Source organism: Alligator sinensis, unplaced genomic scaffold (genome assembly GCF_000455745.1).
Source record: "Alligator sinensis unplaced genomic scaffold, ASM45574v1 scaffold471_2, whole genome shotgun sequence".
Lineage (NCBI taxonomy): Eukaryota > Metazoa > Chordata > Crocodylia > Alligatoridae > Alligator > Alligator sinensis.
The window spans coordinates 2,002,271-2,020,609 of record NW_005842143.1 but is presented as its reverse complement, the minus strand read 5'-3'; the positions used below and the strand labels follow the sequence as shown (position 1 = coordinate 2,020,609).

At 43.5% G+C, this 18,339-nt stretch overlaps 1 protein-coding gene across 1 annotated transcript in view; it reads left to right on the top strand.

Annotated features, from left to right (window-relative positions):
* Positions 1 to 18,288, top strand: part of XPR1 (xenotropic and polytropic retrovirus receptor 1) — a 199,453-nt gene extending 181,165 nt beyond the window's left edge. The window contains exons 11-14 of the mRNA XM_014520716.2: positions 6,818 to 6,984; positions 8,117 to 8,256; positions 9,420 to 9,641; positions 11,478 to 18,288. Of these exons, the coding sequence (XP_014376202.1) occupies positions 6,818 to 6,984; positions 8,117 to 8,256; positions 9,420 to 9,641; positions 11,478 to 11,538 (590 nt within the window). The 3' untranslated portion in view covers positions 11,539 to 18,288. The remainder of the gene's footprint in view (positions 1 to 6,817; positions 6,985 to 8,116; positions 8,257 to 9,419; positions 9,642 to 11,477) is intronic.
* Positions 18,289 to 18,339: the final 51 nt, after the last annotated feature.

Here is an 18,339-nt window from a genome sequence, read left to right as displayed (position 1 = left end):
TTTCTGCCTGTTTATCACATTTACCCTGCTGTGTAATACAGATACAGATAGTTGTTACAAACCACACTATGGTCAGGAGGTTCATGGGGTATCATGAATATTTTCTTGTGCTTATTTCACTGATCTGGCATATGTGGTCTCCTTGAAAAGCCCATGTTATGCTGTATCCATTTATGTTGCTGTTATCACTGTATAGATTATTAGGGATGTGCGAAGCGGGCTGTATTCGATTTGGATTCGGCCCACTTTGGGGGACAGTGATTAGATTCATTGATTTGGATCACTTGTCCCAATTCGATTTGGCCAAATCCGAATTTAAAGAATTGATGCTGATTCAGAGAATCAGTGATTCGACCGTAGACACAGCTTTAAATGTTTTTTCTACGTACCTTGAAGTACCAGGCGTGGCTCGTGAATGCTGAGATGGTGGGGCAGATGGAGCATCCCACATGAGCATGGGAGAGCCACCCGTGTGCTCAGCGGCAGACCCGGAAGTGGACTGGATGTATTTCTGCTCCACTTCTGGGTCCGCCACTGAGTGTGTGTGGGATCCCCCTCCTCCACGCCCTCCTGGCTCTGTGATCGGCTGTGGGGGGACTCCAGGTGCCCCCCCAGACCCAGGAGGCACCAGTTGCTGAGCCAGGGGGCGGGAGTCTGGGTCTGTTGCAGAGTCCACTTCCATGGTCCACTTCCAGGTCCGTTGCTGAGTGCACTGGGAACCCCTTCCCCCTTCCCCCCCCAAAATGCTTCCATGGACACTCCATCCACCCCACCATCTCAGCGTTCACAAGCCACCTGGTACCTTGAGGTATGTAGAAAAAATGTTTAAAGCTGTGTCTGTCCAAATCATCGAATTTCTCCAAATCTCTCTGAATTGATTCGGAGGGTTCTGATTCGATTCAGAGAGATTAAAGGGTCTCCTGATTTGATTCAGAGATTCGGCTGCTGAATCGAGCCAATTGCCACCAAATCGAATCAGTGACTGAAGCTTCACAGAGCCCTAATTGTTATGCTCTCTGTATATAACTTTGACTTTGGTCTTGGTTTAGCCAAGGAACTGAGGGGTGTATACTTAAGGAAAAAAAGAGTAGGTGTAACTGCTAACTCTCTCTTGCTATTGTGATACTAAGGCAAGGACAATTGTCACTCTTAGTCACAGACAAGAGAGGTCACTGGTAAGATGGGCACCCAAGTTATTGTCTGCTTGTAATGCAGAAATCAACTCTATAGCAAAGGCATCTGGGAGAAATTGTCCGTCAGCCAGACGAATGCAAGATGTCTCGGGGAGAGAAATGTCTGGAGGATTCTGGAGACTAATGAGGAATTTGGACGTTGCTGCTGGTGATGCAGTGCTGGCTTGGGGGTATTATAAGGGCTGTTTGTAAGGTATCAAGAGTCTTCAGGTTTTTCCCTGGCTGGAGAAGGGTCCAGGCCCCAGCAGCCACATTGGGTAGGATCAGCAAGAAAGCTGATTTCTGGAGACATTGACAGGACTCTTGGGGGTAGGAGGTAGCCAGAGGAGAAGGTAAAAAACTTGTCCTTTTTTTCGGTCTCCAAACTTGGGGTCAGTTTTGCTTGTACAATTCTTGTCTTCTACACTTGATCTTAGCCACAAGAGGCCTTTTGGCTCCTTAGCAATTGCCTGTGGAATGAGTGTTCTCCATGCAAGTGGATCTTCCAGGCTAGTTCATTCTGTGGAAAAGGGGACCTAAAATTCTTTCACAACCCAAGGGAAACTAAAACTGGTAGAGATTCCCCTGCTGCAGCTGTGAGGTCCATTATAAAGGCAGTGGAGCTGAGGCTTATGGGAATAAGGAGTTATCCCAAGGCAAACCTTGGTCTGTTGCTTGGGACAAGTGGTGGGACGGTGGGACTCAAAGCTCTGGGGGTAACACTGCCTAACTGGATAGCAGTTACCTTGTTATCAGTTTGTATGGTATTTAATTGCTAGCATGTAACAAATTCATTTTTATTTTGGGCTGTGACTATAGTTCTAACCTTAGATCAAGTTAGGTTTGGCACTTTTTTTGGTGATTGAGAGGCTTTTGTTTCAAGCTGGTGACAACTATTACAGCTTAGTCAGTTTTGTATTGCACAGCAGTGCTTACCTGAGAAGGCTGGTTGATAAAAATACTGAGAAGTCTGGGATTATCATGGATCTTACAGCAAAAACCGCTACTAGATGCGGCAACTAATGCACCAGGAATGCTTATTGAAGGCTATTGTGCTCAAAGCAAATTCTTCAATAATACATGGCATTGATTTTTGCTGTATTGAATAGCATACAGTGTTTATGCTCTTCAGGATAAGTCAACAGGGTAAACAGATAGCATTCTCTGGAAGCAAAGTCAATACTAACTGCATTCACTGTGATATTAACTGTTAGTGTTTGCATAGAAAATGGTCCTTTCCCTGACTCTGTTTGGAAAGGATTATAATTTGAAGAAATTAAATTAATATTTTATCTCAAGATGCAAAGCAGAGAACGTCCCTAGGAGCACGTTTTGGAATTCAGGCTCTTTCTCCAGCTTTTACTACACACAGAAAATGGCAGTTCCTGTTGCCATCAAGGAGTGTGTGAAGCGGGCCCTATTCGATTTGGATTTGGCCTGAATCGGGGACAGTGATTGGATTAATTGATTCGGATCATTGTCCCTGATTTGATTAAGCCAAATGTGAATCTGAAGATTCAATGCTGATTCAGAGAATCGGCGATCAGCCATAGACACAGCTTTAAATGTTTTTTCTACATACCTCGAGGTATCAGTGCAGCTTGTGAACACTGTGATGCTGGGGCAGATGGAGCATCCCACTTTCAGGTCTGCCGGAGAGCGCACTGGGGGTCCCCCCTGCACCCTCCTGACTTGGCAATTGGCCATGGGGGAGCCCTGGGTGCCCCTCCAGACCCAGGAGGCACGAGTCGCCGAGCCAGGGGCGGTGGGGGGGGCCCCCCCCCCCCCCCGCACTCCTCGGTGGATCCAGAAGTGGACCAGAAGTGTTTCTGGTCCGCCTCTGGGTCTGCTGCTGAGCGTGCTGGGGACCCCGCCCCCCCGCTCCTGTGGGACACTCCATGTGCCCCAGCATCACAGCATTCACGAGCTGCCTGTTACCTAGAGGTATGTAGAAAAAACATTTAAAGCTGTGTCTATGTCTGAATCGCTGAATCTTTCCGAATCTCTTTGAATCGATTCAGAGGGTTCCGATTCATTTCGGCGAGATTAAAGGGTCCTCTGATTCTATTTGGATTTGGAGATTCAGCCACTGAATCAGGCTGAATCTCCACCGAGTCCAGTCAGGGACCGAAGCTTCACGCAACCCTTATTGCCAGCAGCACCTTGCCTTTGCCCTGCTTTGTGACAGCTACAGGATAGCATCAATGGTCTTGCTCTCTTCAGAGTATAGAAGCATGTTGTTGTTTATTTAACTTTTTGCTACTCTGGGACACTGTGTTGAGCAATGTGTAGTATCTGTACAAGATCTCTACTGGAAGGACAATCTTTAGCAGAGCTTGCAAATTGGCCTTCCACCATAGCATCTTTTGCTTTACATACAAAGGAAACATGAACTACTTCAAGACACTAGGAAGTTGGGCAGCCTTTGTCCCTTCTGAATTGCATAAGGCTGTAGCTTGCTTACTTGGAAGTGCTTAGAAATTCACATTGTATGCTTGCAAATTTTCATGCTGAAATACTAAACTGTTTCCTATGACAGTTTACCTCTTTAAGAATGCAGTTTTGATCAGCTCTTTGTGGTCTGTGATGTCACCTCACAATTCCTGAGCCAAAGGGTCCATTTTGGCTTGGACAGATTAAAGACTACATCATCCCAGAAAATCATTGCAGTCCCTTAACTGTATGGGCAGTCCAAGCACAGTAATGGAATCACTCTCTCTTGACTACAGAGAGGCTATGAGATAGCAGGTGTCCAGGGTACTTTCTCTTCCTCCCTGAATCACTTTTCGTGACTATGCTCTTAGCAGCTTCCAACACTTCATTATGAAGAAGGACCACTGGGTGAACTGTTCCTGCTTAAATAGACCCTGATAATTATCATAAACAGACCCAGCATGTATTGTTTCTGCAAAAGTGGCAGGCATGTAGTAGATGGAACCTCTGGGCAGAATATCAATGCCTTGATTTTCCAGCCTTCTGAGCAGCATTGAAGAGGGCCGTGAGGACCAGCCAGTGGAGACTGCGATATAATTGCTTGCCTAGAGCAGTAACATCTTTCTGCACACTACCTGAATACCAATGAGGGCACACAAGGAAGGAAGGTGTCAAACAGAATCATGGGCAAGAGAAAAATAGAGGTGGAAAAGAAGAAAAGTAATGGAGAGAGGGTATCCAAGGATGGAGTCTGAAGACAAGATCTGTGTAGTGTGTGTAATGAGAAAAGACTGGTATTTTAGTAGAATTTGCAGGAAAAAATTATCTATATAATGAATGGCTTAGAAAGAAAATGGAGATGGGGAGGGTGCTGTTTTGATCCAAAGCACTGATGAGTGAATACTCCTAGAAATGGGGAGGGAAGGGGAGCTGAAGCCAGGATGAGTAACTGAAAATTAGTACATCCCTTTGAGCTTGATTGCTAATGCAGCAAGAGCCCCTAATGGAGTGTTCTCTCTGTAATAATTGCATTCAATAACCCTTCAGTTGATTTAGCTTTGAGCAGTGTTAAAACTTGACATCACCTTGCTGTGAAACTGCCTGTGTAGGGAGCTGTATTGCCAGCTCCAGTATTGCTGATTTGCTCTCGTTCTGTAGTTTATGACTATAAAATATACAGCAGACCATCCATTTTCATGAATAGAAGGCTCCAAAGAAACAGCTTGGGAGCACAGAGTAGCCTTCCAACAGTCATTTCCCCTTTGCTGCTCCCTGGAGGTGTACATGACTGAATTGTCATATGTAGAATAGGGCATGGTAAGGAATGCTTTCCTCTGTCCTCACACTTCTCTTTCAGCTCCTTTAAGCTATGGGAAAGCACTAAGTCAGGTAATGCTGACTTAGTTTCTGAGCCATCTCTCCCCACTGGATACTTTTTGAACACCCAATCTTATTTTTGGCCCTGGCCTATACAGATCTTGGAGGGACTATGGTTTCAGGCCACTGAATATCAGCTGCCCTAATTTATAGAATAATGCAATGGAAACTCCAAGGGAAAACTTGCACTCACTTCTTGTGTGAAGCCTTCACCAATAATGGTTGATCTGGGTCTTGGTTCATAACATTAATCTATTCTGTGGTGATTCAGACTTGGGAATGTGAGAGTGGGAAGGCTGTATTAGTAGATCCAGTATGTTGGTGCCCTATGATTAGGGATTTTTCTATGTAAGCCTCTAAACAGCAGTCTGTTTTCTGAAGTTACGATGCTGGTGATATTCCCAAACCTGACTCTTCATCTCCCCAGTGAAAACCTGATTATTTGATGAAGATTAGTTGAATATTTGTAATCTTACGCAAAAGCAAGGAAGCTCATCAAAGTAGAAGACTGAGAAAAACAATTTGTTCTCTTGTTCTGTTATTTTGAGACTCGGGTTTTGCTGCGTAAGTAACGTTAATACATTTGGTTAGGGAGTGTGTTATGAAAAGAGGGTGCATGTGTATTTGACCTATATCCTGCATATTGTGTCCAGAAAGCTTGAAAGACATAATGGGAAAAAATGTGCTATTACGCTATCTCTGTCATTTTTCAACTCCATTAATTTTATTGTATTGCTCCACATACACACATTACATTCTTATCCTATTACAACTGAGAAGAGGAACAAAGACAAATTGAACAATTGCCATTTTTGACATCAGTAGATAGCTTTAAGGAATTCATCAATTTAAAGCCATGCTCTGAGTAAACACACTGCCATAGTTCATTAGTATAGACACACTTTTTATATTGGAATTTTTTTTATTGGCTTTGTTAGCAAATCAGTGAATGAGCAATTTCAGTTGCTGCAGAGAGAGACACCTGGTAAAAAGAGAATGCAAAATCTCTCATCTTGAGAAATCAGTTTAACATGTTTTATTTTTATTCATTCTTTTGGGATCCAAATATGTGGCTAATTGAAAAACAAAATTTAACAGTGCAATCTATTTTTAGCTAAGAATTAAGAGAGGATGACTAACATGAAAAAGAAGGAAATTCAACGTTGAGGAAGCAGTGTGTCCTTATATCAGAGGTGTGAAATAACTCTTGTTTACAAAAATACACCCACACACTAGCAATGTCTAAGCCCCAGTTCCTTTCCAAAATAAGTGTTCTCCAAGTGTTTAAAACTCAAACTTGAATCTGCTTGGGGTTGCAAACAGCCACGCTACTACAGAGTGTCCTTTCTGATCATTTGCTTCTTCCCACACTATCTCTGAAATGATCAGTAGAATTGCTCTTCTCTTCATCCTGCTTTGCAAGTTGTGAATGTGCTAATTTACAGTTCCTTATTACTGGTGTAGCCTAAAATGTCGTTTAAATAAATCGTGATGACTGAGCTTGTTTCTCACCTTTGTACTTCCCTATTTTGGTAAGATATGACTCTCAGCCTCCTCCTGCTGGACAGAATGAAAATGACAATTTTACCACAGTTCAAACAATAGGCATACTTAACAATTTTGGCCCCAAACATAGCATGTCAAATAGAGTTTGAGGAGGAATCAAACTCTTAAAACTTGTTCTAGTATTTCTTTCAGAGAGATGACTTTGGTTTGACTAGACTTTGGGGAATTTTTGTCAGTCAACTATATTTTTATTGGCCTCTTTGAAGTTGAAACAAAATTATTATTTGGTAAGGCAAATTTTATAGAATTGTGCTATTCTCTTTTTCCAGCACAAAACCACAGTGACACCCAAGTGTTCTTCTACCTGTGGATTGTCTTCTATTTCATCAGCTCCTGCTACACCCTCATCTGGGACCTGAAGATGGATTGGGGACTCTTTGACAAGAACGCTGGCGAAAATACCTTCCTTCGGGAAGAGATTGTTTACCCACAGAAAGTATGTATACAACCTACTTTCATTTTGGGAAGGGTTTGCTAACGATTTATCAAAACTGTTTGGATTGAGGGCACATGCTGCTTGGTCACTGGAACTTCCTAGATGCAAAGTGTTAGGTGATCCATACATTCCAAAGAGACAATACCATTCTGTCGTACATTATTAGAAACCAAGAGGCAAACAACATATTTTGATATAACCAGCAAGAGAATACGCAGCTTATGTACCTGGATATTTTACAACATGTTCTGTACCCTTTTTGACCACGTCCAGGTGAGCGCGGCCATGTATTATGTCTGCGGCGCCACATACCACACATTCAGCTGTTTTGCATGCTGCAGGGTAGCAGCATGGGGGTGTTATTTTGGTGCTTTTATCTAATAGCTGATTGAATCAGCTGTTAGATAAAAGCGCCAAAAAAGCCCAGCTGAAGTGCCCGATCTGTACAGATGTTGGGTGAGCCAGGTCAAACTAACACAATACCTCTTCTGGCCATGTGCTGGGCTTGGCGCAGGGGCGCACTGGGTTTAAGGTAAAGTGCTGGGTTTTTTGTTTGTAAGCAGCATAAATGTTGGTCTGTTCTTCACATGGACAAGTGTGGCCTTGCCTAATTCTTAGAAACAGATTTAGACAGATTGTTGCAAGCTCCTTAGGTGGACACTTATTTTAGCATTTAGCATTTTAGCACTGTATATCAATTTAGCTTACGCCAGTTAAGATTTGATGAATGTGTATACACACATACACACGCCCCTACTGTAAATCCTTTTCAAATAGGTTTAACTAGTTTTGTGTAGACAAGGCTTTAGATAACTCAAGTATTTAAGTACTGACAGAACCATATACCTCCCTTTCATTATGATATCTATATCTCTGATATAGATAAACTTAGAGTCTTCTGTCTGGGAATGGAAGGTGAAGGACAGGTGTTAAACTTGGTACTGTTGTAATGTCTCTGTGTGACATCTGTCATAGAGATTGCTTCAGAAGCCTTTAAAATGTAATCACAATAATATAAAAGTTAGCAAGTAAATTTGAAAGCTTGTTAGGACATGGGTCTTCCTCTTTATACTAGTTTGGCAGATGTAGAATTTGGAAGATGAATTGTCCTCTCTTTTTGCTTGCTCCTCAGGCGTATTATTATTGTGCCATTATAGAAGACGTGATCTTACGTTTTGCCTGGACCATCCAGATCTCTCTTACCTCCATGCAAATCTTTCCATCTGCGGGGGACATAATCTCTACTGTCTTTGCACCACTTGAGGTTTTCCGGTAAGGCGTCTCACCTTAAACCCTTCATGTCAAACTGTTTTTTACTCTTTGTTTCATAAAGAATAGCAGCAAGATAAGGGTGTATCTCACTTTTCACAAGTCTAGAGGTCACAAGCCTATGAAATGAAAAAGGGTTAGGGCTTGGAAAAAGCACTTAGCTTGATTGGAACATTGCATAGCATCCTTTTAGGCCCCTGACAAACATTAAAATAAAGGCATGATGGGATCTGATGCAGATTCCAACAATTGCACTTCCTGCCATGCCCCTCGTGTGTAATAATTTTCTGGCATGTTGCTTGTTTTATCATGCCATTAATCATGTGGCCAGGTCACTACTTAAGATGTGATTATCCAGTTAATCACTCCTTAAGTGTAATGTCTGGCAGGGGCCTTAGTAATCCAGCTGGAGTTCTGAAACCTCCAAAAGCCTAGGTTGTCACAACAAGGTTGTCACATGTGGTAAGGCAAGGTAGGCAAGTATGGAACCTGGGTTCTTCCTGACTGTATCCTATTTGCTGTGGACGTAGTCCTAATTTCATTTTGGAGGGATTTGTTAAATTCATAGTTTAAACCATTTCACTGGCACAACTTTTTAGTCTCACCCAGGGCTAAATTTGTAAATTTGCCCAAAATCATGTTGCTTTCCCAAGTGTTAAATGGAATTTTATATGGCTAGCATCAAGCACCCCCAGGACATTAATGTTTTCTGCATCTTTGAGCTGTCTCAGGAGACCCATCCTGGCTGCTTGAGATGAGCAAAAGAACTTGCAGTTGGATATCACTGCATTGGTTTTTAATTTAGTATGCTTCCTTTCAGTTGTAATATTTGGATTACCCCTGTACCAGCAATGTTGGGCTAATGCTTGCTGTTGGAACAGCGAATCAGAGAGCCCAATCTGCTTTTCTCCAAAGAAAAGCTTCTTCTCTTCTTCATCTGAGGTGTGGTGGTAGATGCTTCTTATTAATTGGTCACGTACTTATCACTCTTCTCTCCAAATGGTCAGTTGGTGCAACTTTGCTCTCCCAGGGGCAGTTTGTGATCCCAGGGGATAGCGTGCAGTAATATCTATGTATGTGACTGCACTGCTGCTTTGCAAAAAAGTGCTCATCTCTATGAAAGTGGAACTGATTTATTTTCATTGCAGTTACTTTTCTCCTTCCAGCCGGTTTGTGTGGAATTTCTTCCGTCTGGAAAATGAGCATCTGAACAACTGTGGTGAGTTCCGTGCTGTACGGGACATCTCAGTGGCACCACTGAATGCTGATGATCAGACATTACTAGAGCAGATGATGGACCAGGAAGAGGGTGTCCGAAACCGCCAGAAGAACAAGCAGTGGAAGCGTAGCCAGAGTGTTTCCCTACGCCGACCTCGCCTTGCTTCACAGTATGTAGCACAACAAGGCTTGCGTGGATTGATTTATTATTCATGCTGGTGTCTTAGAGATTATATGCAAACTAGCGAAATTGCCTGTCAAGAATGGTGGGGACAGGGAATGGAAGCGGGGGAAGGGAGGAGCGTGCCTGGGCCCAATGCGTGGGAGGATGGGGCCTGAGGGTGCGGAGAAGCCGGGCTGCTGCAGTGTGGGGGGAGTAGTGGGCCCAGGCCCACCTGGCGGCGGCAAAGGGCAGGAGGTGTGGGCTCGGGGCCTACGCAGGAGAGCAGGGGTGAGGGAGGAATGGGTCTGGGCCTGATGCGGGGGAGGAGGCTCACTTCTCCCCTCCCCTTTCAGCTGCCATGTTGGACTGGGCCGGACCCACTGTTTCCCTTCCCCCTCCCACCCCCCATCCATGGCAGGCCAGCTTTTCCCTTGGCTTGGGTCGCTTTCCCCCTGCCCCAGTGTCAGGCCCAGGTCTGGTCCTCCCCTGGTCCCACCATCACCGCCAATGCCATGGCACACCTGCTCTTCCCCCCACACGTCGGGCCCGCTTGGGGACAGGAGGAGTGGGCTCAGGGCCGATGCAGGGGAGGGGGATGGGGGAGGAGTGGGCCTGAGTGGGGTAGGAGGCCTGTTCTTTCCCTGCCCTGGCTACTGCTGTGGTTGTGTTGGGCTGGGCCCGCTGTCTCCTACCCCCCCACCACAGCGGGCCGCCTTGTCCCCTGCTTGGGCCTGCTCCCCACTCCCCGCGTTGTGCCCAGACCTGCTCTCTTCACCCCCACGTTACCTGTCAGCCAATCAGAGCATGAATAAAGCGTTACAGACAGACAGACAGACATAGGCTTTTATAATATTAGAATACTTGACACACATCTAAATTATTTGCAAGAGTGAATTCACCCAACTTGTAAGTAAATCCTCCCCTCTGCTTCCCTTCTTCTCTCAAGCAAAAGCCTATGTAGGTTTTGGCAGTTTCATCGCACCCTGATAGCTATACAAGTTGGGGCTCTGTCAGACAAGTGGTAGAAGACAATTTTAGAGTTGAGGGCCTTCCATTGAAAATATTCTACAGCCACAATGATGAGATAGCTACATCAAGCACTTCAACCTATGCAAGCTGTTGTCTTAGCTCTGGGAAGAGGCAGTTCCTCATGTAGCCAGGGACCAAACCATGTAGGGATTGATGCATACATATCAATTCCTTGGACTGTGCCCAAAGCTAATCTGTCAGGCATAGATGGAATATGCTCTGTTCAGTCAGCTTCACTAAGCAAGTGTACTTCTGTAAGATGCAGAGCTTGATTTAGATCAACATTTAAGACTCAGTTTGTCCCACAGACATGCAGTGAAGTCATGCATCTCCTAAAATAAGCTGCTGTCCCTGTGTGAAGCCCAGGGACAGATTGAATTCAGAGTAGTCTGCAGTACTGCATGTCTGGCAGGCTTGATTTCTGGTGTAGGTAATTACATGCATCATCTGCTGTGCATTTATCTATATGCAATGAATAAAGAATTCTATTCTGACAGATAAAATTTATTTTGGTTTAATAGGCTCCAAACTGATTTTTTATACTTTGTCCCTTGCCTACTGTACTGTAGTAGCTAACCAGTAGAGGGCATTGTTTGCATGCAAAACAGCCTGTATTGGAAAGACAAGTACAGAGGGAAGAAAGGAGCTACCCAGCCTTCTTTGTATCTTTATGAGGTTCAGGTGTTCCCAAGTGGAAGCCAGAGAGGGGGAGAGAATTACTGCCTATCTGCTGGGCAGGACTTTACCTGAATAGGAAATATATTAAAAAACTAGTGTCCCCACATAAAATGTGTATGTTTTGTTTGTTTTCCAGGTCCAAGGCTCGTGACACTAAAGTACTGATAGAGGACACAGATGATGAAGCAAACACATGAAACATCCACAGAGTCATGTTCCACATCCCTTGTTTTCTTGATCTATTACCCGTTTCCCCAACCAACCCAATCTCTGGTACGGTTCCAGCTGAAAACAGGAGAAAACACTAAACACACTTTCCGAGCTCTTCCGGACCGGATCCTATGGACTCCAACAAGCTCACTGTGTTTCGTTTAGTTTCTTCTGGTTTAATTTTGATTTTCTATTTTTAAAATAAATATTTTACTTCATTTTGCCAATCAGAGGACAGTTCAGAAAAGAAGTATCTACGGATTGTTTACAATCACAACAAGGACACACACAAAAAACCTATCTGGTTGAAGAACAAGCATCATAGGGACTCCCTGATGGGACACTACCGAGAACACACTTGGCTTCTGCTTGGCCCGGTTTTTACTGGTTGAAACCGGACTTGGGTTTTTAACTCTGATTTTTTTGGGGTTTTTTTTTCCTTCATATCCAGTGCCAAGGCACTGGCTGCACTTGCAGGGAAAGTGCATTTAGAGCAGTACCTTCATTCACGAAGCTACTTTTTAATTTGATGTAACTTTTCATATTTTTTTTTAAATATGATGTATTTGTTGCATATAGTTTTCACATTATTTATGATACTTAACAACCATATGAGAATGATTTTGAGTCCTGTGCAATGAAGGTTGTAAAAGTAAAATGAGGCAGAGGGGTGTAGATCTGGATTTTTCATGTGGGTTATTCCCTGCAAATACCTCTTCCATGAGATAATTTGCTCCAGTTTGACCTTTTATTCTATTCTTTTCTCCTTTTAAGAAATGTTCTTCTCAGTTTAGTTTTATTTTAAACCAAAGTTTCTCTTTTGAATTTTAGTTGCTGCTTCTGCGTCAGAAGCCTGGACATGTCTCACATGCCAGTTCATCCTTGTCTTCCCATGTGGCTGTGGGAAAACAGTGCAGATGATTCTGAGAACTTCTTGAAAGGAAAGTTACAATAAATCCTGCCAGGAGTCCATATACCCAGGCAAAAAACGGGTTTGTTCAGGTTAGGAGCTATTTTATCAAAGCCTTAATCTTAATGAGATGAGGCTAGGGCACTGTTTACCCCTATATTAAACAGAGAGCTTTTCCATTGTTCTGCTGCAGCTAGATACAGAAAAACTGACATTGAATGAGAAGAGAATCTGATCTTGTGTGTGTGTGGGAGGACGGTTTGTTACAGGGATAGTTCAGAGGTAGGTCACTTAGAGAACTGACACCCTGGAGCTTATCATGGGGCAAAGAGGGATCTGTATGTTGCCCAAAGGATACAAATCTTGGTCTTTTAAATGCCATTTTAAATTGTACAGCTCACCTGGCATCAACCAAAAGCGTGCTGCCCAGTTGCATTTTCAGCCTGGTCAACAATGACTTTAGCAGTGGGCCAGACTTTCACTGGAAGTAGACTAGGGTAAAGGGCATCTTTACAACTTAGTGAATTAAGTAGAAATGATGATTCCAGCTTGATAGAAATATAGCATATATTGATCTTCCCCACTTGGAAGAAAACAACGTGAATGTTTGTTTGAGGACTGTGCACAGCACCATTGGGGCTTTAGTGTTTGCATAAAGCTTCAACATGTATTACTACTAAGCATAACATTACTTGTGCCCTACTCTGCTGCACTGAAGGCTAATACCAAGGCCCTAGGGAAGCTACTTCAGTTTCCACTGACCCTTTTTCTGTCCCAAGGCTCAAGTTTCTCAGCAATTGAAGTATCTGAATTCTTTTGGGATAGGGCATGGTCACCATGACTAATATGCTGCTTCCTCGTTGTTAATCACTCTTACGTGTATCCTAAGTACTTTTAGACTAATGGCACTGCCAGGGAGCTAACTGCACGCATTTATTCTGAGGGTTGAGTTGGAGGTGAAGCCCTTAACTAAGTCAGATTAATTTTTTACTTGTTTATTTACAATTAGATGGTAGGAGTCTTCACTCAGTTGCTATTAAGTTATTTGTCTTTCATTAGCCAATCACACAGCTTATTGCATCTGGCTAATGCATTGCATTTTCTTAGTTTGCCTGCTGTGCCTCTTGCCCAGAGGAACTAAAGAAGGAAAACTTAATTGTATTCATATATTTTAAATAGAGCAAAATAACTTCTATTTCAGTAGTAGTGAGCCAGTGCCCCTTGGCAGAGTAAGAGCTGCATTACAAGTATCTAAAGTATTGCCAGCTTCACTGTGCAACCTGAACTTACCAAGGAGCTTTGTTTGATGTCCCAGGAAATGCCTAAGCATTATCATTTGATTTGCTGAATATGATAATGTCATTATGGTGGGTTGGATGGTGTGTATATTGTGTTAATCCTCCTGTGCAGCAGCTGGGGTTGGCTGGTATTACAGGCCCAGTCCACTCCAATGAAAGGGAATCTGAACAATGCAGACTAGCATAGAATTCTGTAGTTCACACTTTTGGTGCCCAGGAGTCTAGTTCCCCTCCACAGTATTGACTGACTCATGACCATTGTTCTGACAGACAGATGCATCTGTTCATCTGGAAGTGGAGTCTATGATGACGAAGCCCTGCATTTCAGTGATTTTTTTTTTTTTGTCCTTTATTCAAAACCTTCTATTCAGGTTATAGCACACAGGGAGTAGAGCTCTCTTATGTGGAAGGTAATGATGCACAGTGCTCTGGCAGTGAATGGCTAGAATGTCTTCAACAACTAAAACTCTCAGAGAATAGTGAGGCCCTGTGTATCAATAGGCAATTTAAAAGAAGTAGCATCCCACCCAAAAGGCACAATCAGAACTAATGATGCATCATTACTTAGCAAGTATTGCTTTAAAAATAAATTGTGCTTACTGCAATCTCTCCTCTGCGAAGCAAATGAAAATTAACTTTGCTATAATTACAGCATCTGAAAATATTTTGTAATGTGGTACAGAGGAAATTTAAAGCATCATGGAACAGTTAAAGGAAACAAAACATTCAGTAATTTTGAGCTCAGCTAGCAGAACTGAATGTTTGGGGAAGCTTACCTCATATCAGTGAGTGGCACTGTGTGAAATGATTAGATTTACAGCTGGCATTGAAGGAAGAAGCTAAGAACAGAGGTCTTGCTGGGTTTCCTTCAGTAGTGCATCAAAATCCACAAGGAGAGAACTCCCAATGCTGTCTAGATGTCCGTTCATCTGCTTCTTCACCTGCTTTCTTTCCACTGTTCTGTTACAGAGCTCTCTACTATTTCCCTGGTAAAAACAAAAACAAACAAAAAACCAACAAAAAACAAAAACATTTTGGCAATGAAGATACCCTCTGCAGGGAAGGTACCTAGAACCCAAGTCAGCATCCCTGAGTTCCCAGCAGCATGGTTTTCAAGGTTGTTCAGTTTTCAAGATTGCTGTTGCATGGGCTTGTATTCTGTGACTGCAGAGATTTTGGAAGTTAGCTTTGAAGACTGGGATGGTTTCATGTCTAAATGCATAATATTTGGCCCATTGAATGAGATCTAGTCAGGCAGATCTAGCCAGGCAGCTGGTGACAGAAATATAGCTCTTCTAGTGAATGTTCTGCGAAGTAAGAGTGAGGAAATGACTTCTGTAATGGTCATTTGCACTGCTACTGTGGAAGGAAACAAGTATTATTAACAGATCCAGAATGTGGGGTGAGGGCAGAGCAGGAACTGGGTTTTTAATTTGATGGTTTGAACTACCCCAAGGAGGGATGTTGGGACAGCTAGGAAACTGTTCCCAACTTCCATAAGCAAAAGCTGGGAAAGGCCCATGACTTGGTTATCCTACAACCACCCTCCCTTGTCTCTGGTCATGTTACACTCTAATAGCAGCTGGAATTGAGGCCTGACCAGAGTTCTCCTTTGTACTCAACTGAGTTATAAGAGCAGGAAAGGGGTCTCCGATTTGGCTTTTGGATGATCCCATCCACAGAAGTACACAACAGTGTCACCTCTGATTCTTGCTTGGAGGCTCCCTATACTCTTGGAGTTCAGAGTCCAGATTGTCCAAACTTATCTCTAGCTAAAGGTGGCTTCTTCCCTCCAAAATTTTGTAGGGCTATGTTGGTTAAGCAGATCCATTCCCAAAATGCAAGAGATTCATTACAGACAGTCTACACACGTCTGATTACCTGGATGCTTCCTTCAGCATCTGGCTGTACTTCATTAAAATGAAATTTTGATCCTTGTCAAAATGTTCATCCTAAATCCCAGGTCTTTCCTACTTAGCTTTAAGGAAGAGCAGGATCCCTATCCTGGGGGTCCATAAACAGATGTGATCTGAGAGGCAGGATGAAGTTGGTGGTGAGGGAGTTAGGAAGGAAATGGATTTTATTCATGGGGCAGGCTATAGATTTACAGAGCCTGACTCGGCAAATAAAAGCCAAAATGCCCAGAGGCTCTTTATTAACTGTAATTGGTTTGAAATGAGAATGACTGTCACTCTAATTTCCATGGTTGCAGCCTGAATGCCCCTGCATTTGAAAATACAGATATAGCTGAGGCAAACTTTGCCTGCCCTATACCTTCATCCATACCAGCTCCTCTGTTCACTGTTATTGTCTCGAATGCTCATAGGAGGGTACTGACAATAAAGGTCTTGAAGAGGCAAGACATGGCCATTTGGAACTAGGGACAAATCTTTATTGTAGATCAGGAAGATTGATCCTCATCCTTTGGGAAAAAAAAAAAGAAGAAAAAAAAAGAAAGCTCTTCTTGCTACCATTCTGTTTACCTTTTTACATGTTGGTTCGTCTAACTTTCAGTAGCCTTTCACTGCTATTCACACTACAGGCCCAAAGAAACAAATTCTTTTCTCCCTCGCTCATGTCTAATCAGCTTCTTGTGTCCAGCATGTCTTCTCCAACATGTCTCAATGTAAACCTCCTCAATTTACCCTTCAGTCTTTGTTTCTGGCCTGACACCTGCACATCAAGGGGAGAGGAAGAGTGCATTGGGCTTTGTAGCATTTGGCTTTGCCAATCTTGACGCCTTTGCATCCAAGATCACAAAACATCGCAACAATGTTTCTATAGAGGGAGATGGAGGTTGTAGTTGCCCCTGAGCCAGGTTCACAGGGAGCTGAAGATCCCTTTTTATTGCAAAACTCCAAGAAGTGATGGAGACAAGGGCCAACTTTTTCAAATGTGATTCAGCTACCCACCTTAAGGCATTTCACACTTTAAGTACCAGAATATAATGGCCTGACTTTTTTGAGAGGCTGAGTTGCTTGTGGCTCCCTTTGACCTCAGCAGAAGTTGCGTGTGCTTGAGTGCCTCTGAAAAACCGGTAACTTACTTTAAGTGCCCAATATTAGGACACGCAGGTTGGGAAATATCCCATCCCAGGCGTTTTGGTGATTCTATAGGTCCTGCTTGATAGGCAGGATGACTAGGGTGCTGAGCACCAAACCGACATCGTTGGGATTGAGCGATTCAACCCAAGTGCTGCCTTAAGGGCTCCATAGTCTCCTTCATTCTTTCTGCAGCAGTCTTAATTAGCGCTAAGAAGCTGTTCTGTCTCAAACCCTTTTTTTCTGGAAGGCTGTGGGTTGGTTTGGCTTATTGGGGAAGTGGAGAATTGAGACTCCTTGGGGAAGGGTGAAAAATCACTATACCAACTTTAGACATTGTCAGACTCTCTTAGCCATTGACCCCCAGCTCAATAATGTGACACTAAAAACCTGACTTGAGTCCCAGAAAGGAAGTCATTGCATACATTGGGGCAAATATAATTATCTACCGTTGGCAATGATTTCATAGATTCCTAGAATGTAGGCTGGAAGGGACCTCAAAAGATCATTGGGTCCAGCCCCAAGTAAGTAATCAAGCTTCTCACCTGTTGGATTAAGGTCATTACTACAAATCTTAAGGTGCTCGTCACTAAAGCTATCAGAGAAATGCAGAGTTTCCAAGGGAAAAAGGGCCAGAAACACTGAGATAAAGTCTGGTCCCAATTCCCCTGCTGCCCAGGCAGGGCTGAGCTTGCTCTGTTCTGTGCCACTGCAGCGCTGTGATGGAGGTGAGAGGACAAATCCTGGGGCTAGAATTAGGCCAGAAAAATGCATAATTCCTTTCGGTTCTTAAAGCCAAATTGCGAGCCCTATTCAGCACACCGGAAATCTCTTTAGCCTGTTACCTTGCGACTTACTAGTTTCCTTACTATCCTGTAGATCCTTCTATCAAATGAACAGTATTAGGAAGGGGGCTGGGGTGGGAATGTATTTGCCCCTTCAGCAACCCCCTTGTCCCACTGCCATCTTTCTCTACCCCTTCTCCCCTGCTGTGTTGGTCTAAATGATTATGAATCCCTGAGCTGTAGATGTCAAAAGTAACTATGGAATGTGATTAGTCCTCTGTGGGTGCTTTCTTTCTTTCTTTTTCTCCTCCTCTCTTTTTCTGTCCCCTTCTCCACTCTTTCTTTTCTGGCTAAGTGGAAAAGGTGAGGACAAAGACTTGCCGCTTGCTTGGACTCATGATGTATCTGTGACTGCGCTATTAGCTGTCCCCTTTTCCCCCCACCCCCTTCCCCCAATGGATCTGAATTTGAAGTGTGGCATACCCTTCCTGATAAGTAGGTTTTAAAAAAAACAAAAACATAAAAAAAAAAATTACTGCACACTGTGGTACTGTTTCCTAGTTCTAGGTGGTTGTGTCCCAGAGTTCCTGTGGTTCTGTGTTTTTAAAAGGAAAAAGTGATTGGTTACTAAAATCTGTCCTTTTTCATTATTACAAGCTCTTTGTTTTCCAACGCTCTGCTGCTGCTGGCTCCTTCTTCACCGCCTCCTGCGCCTCCCCCCTTCCGCGCTGCCCCGCGGGTGAGGGCGCGCAGC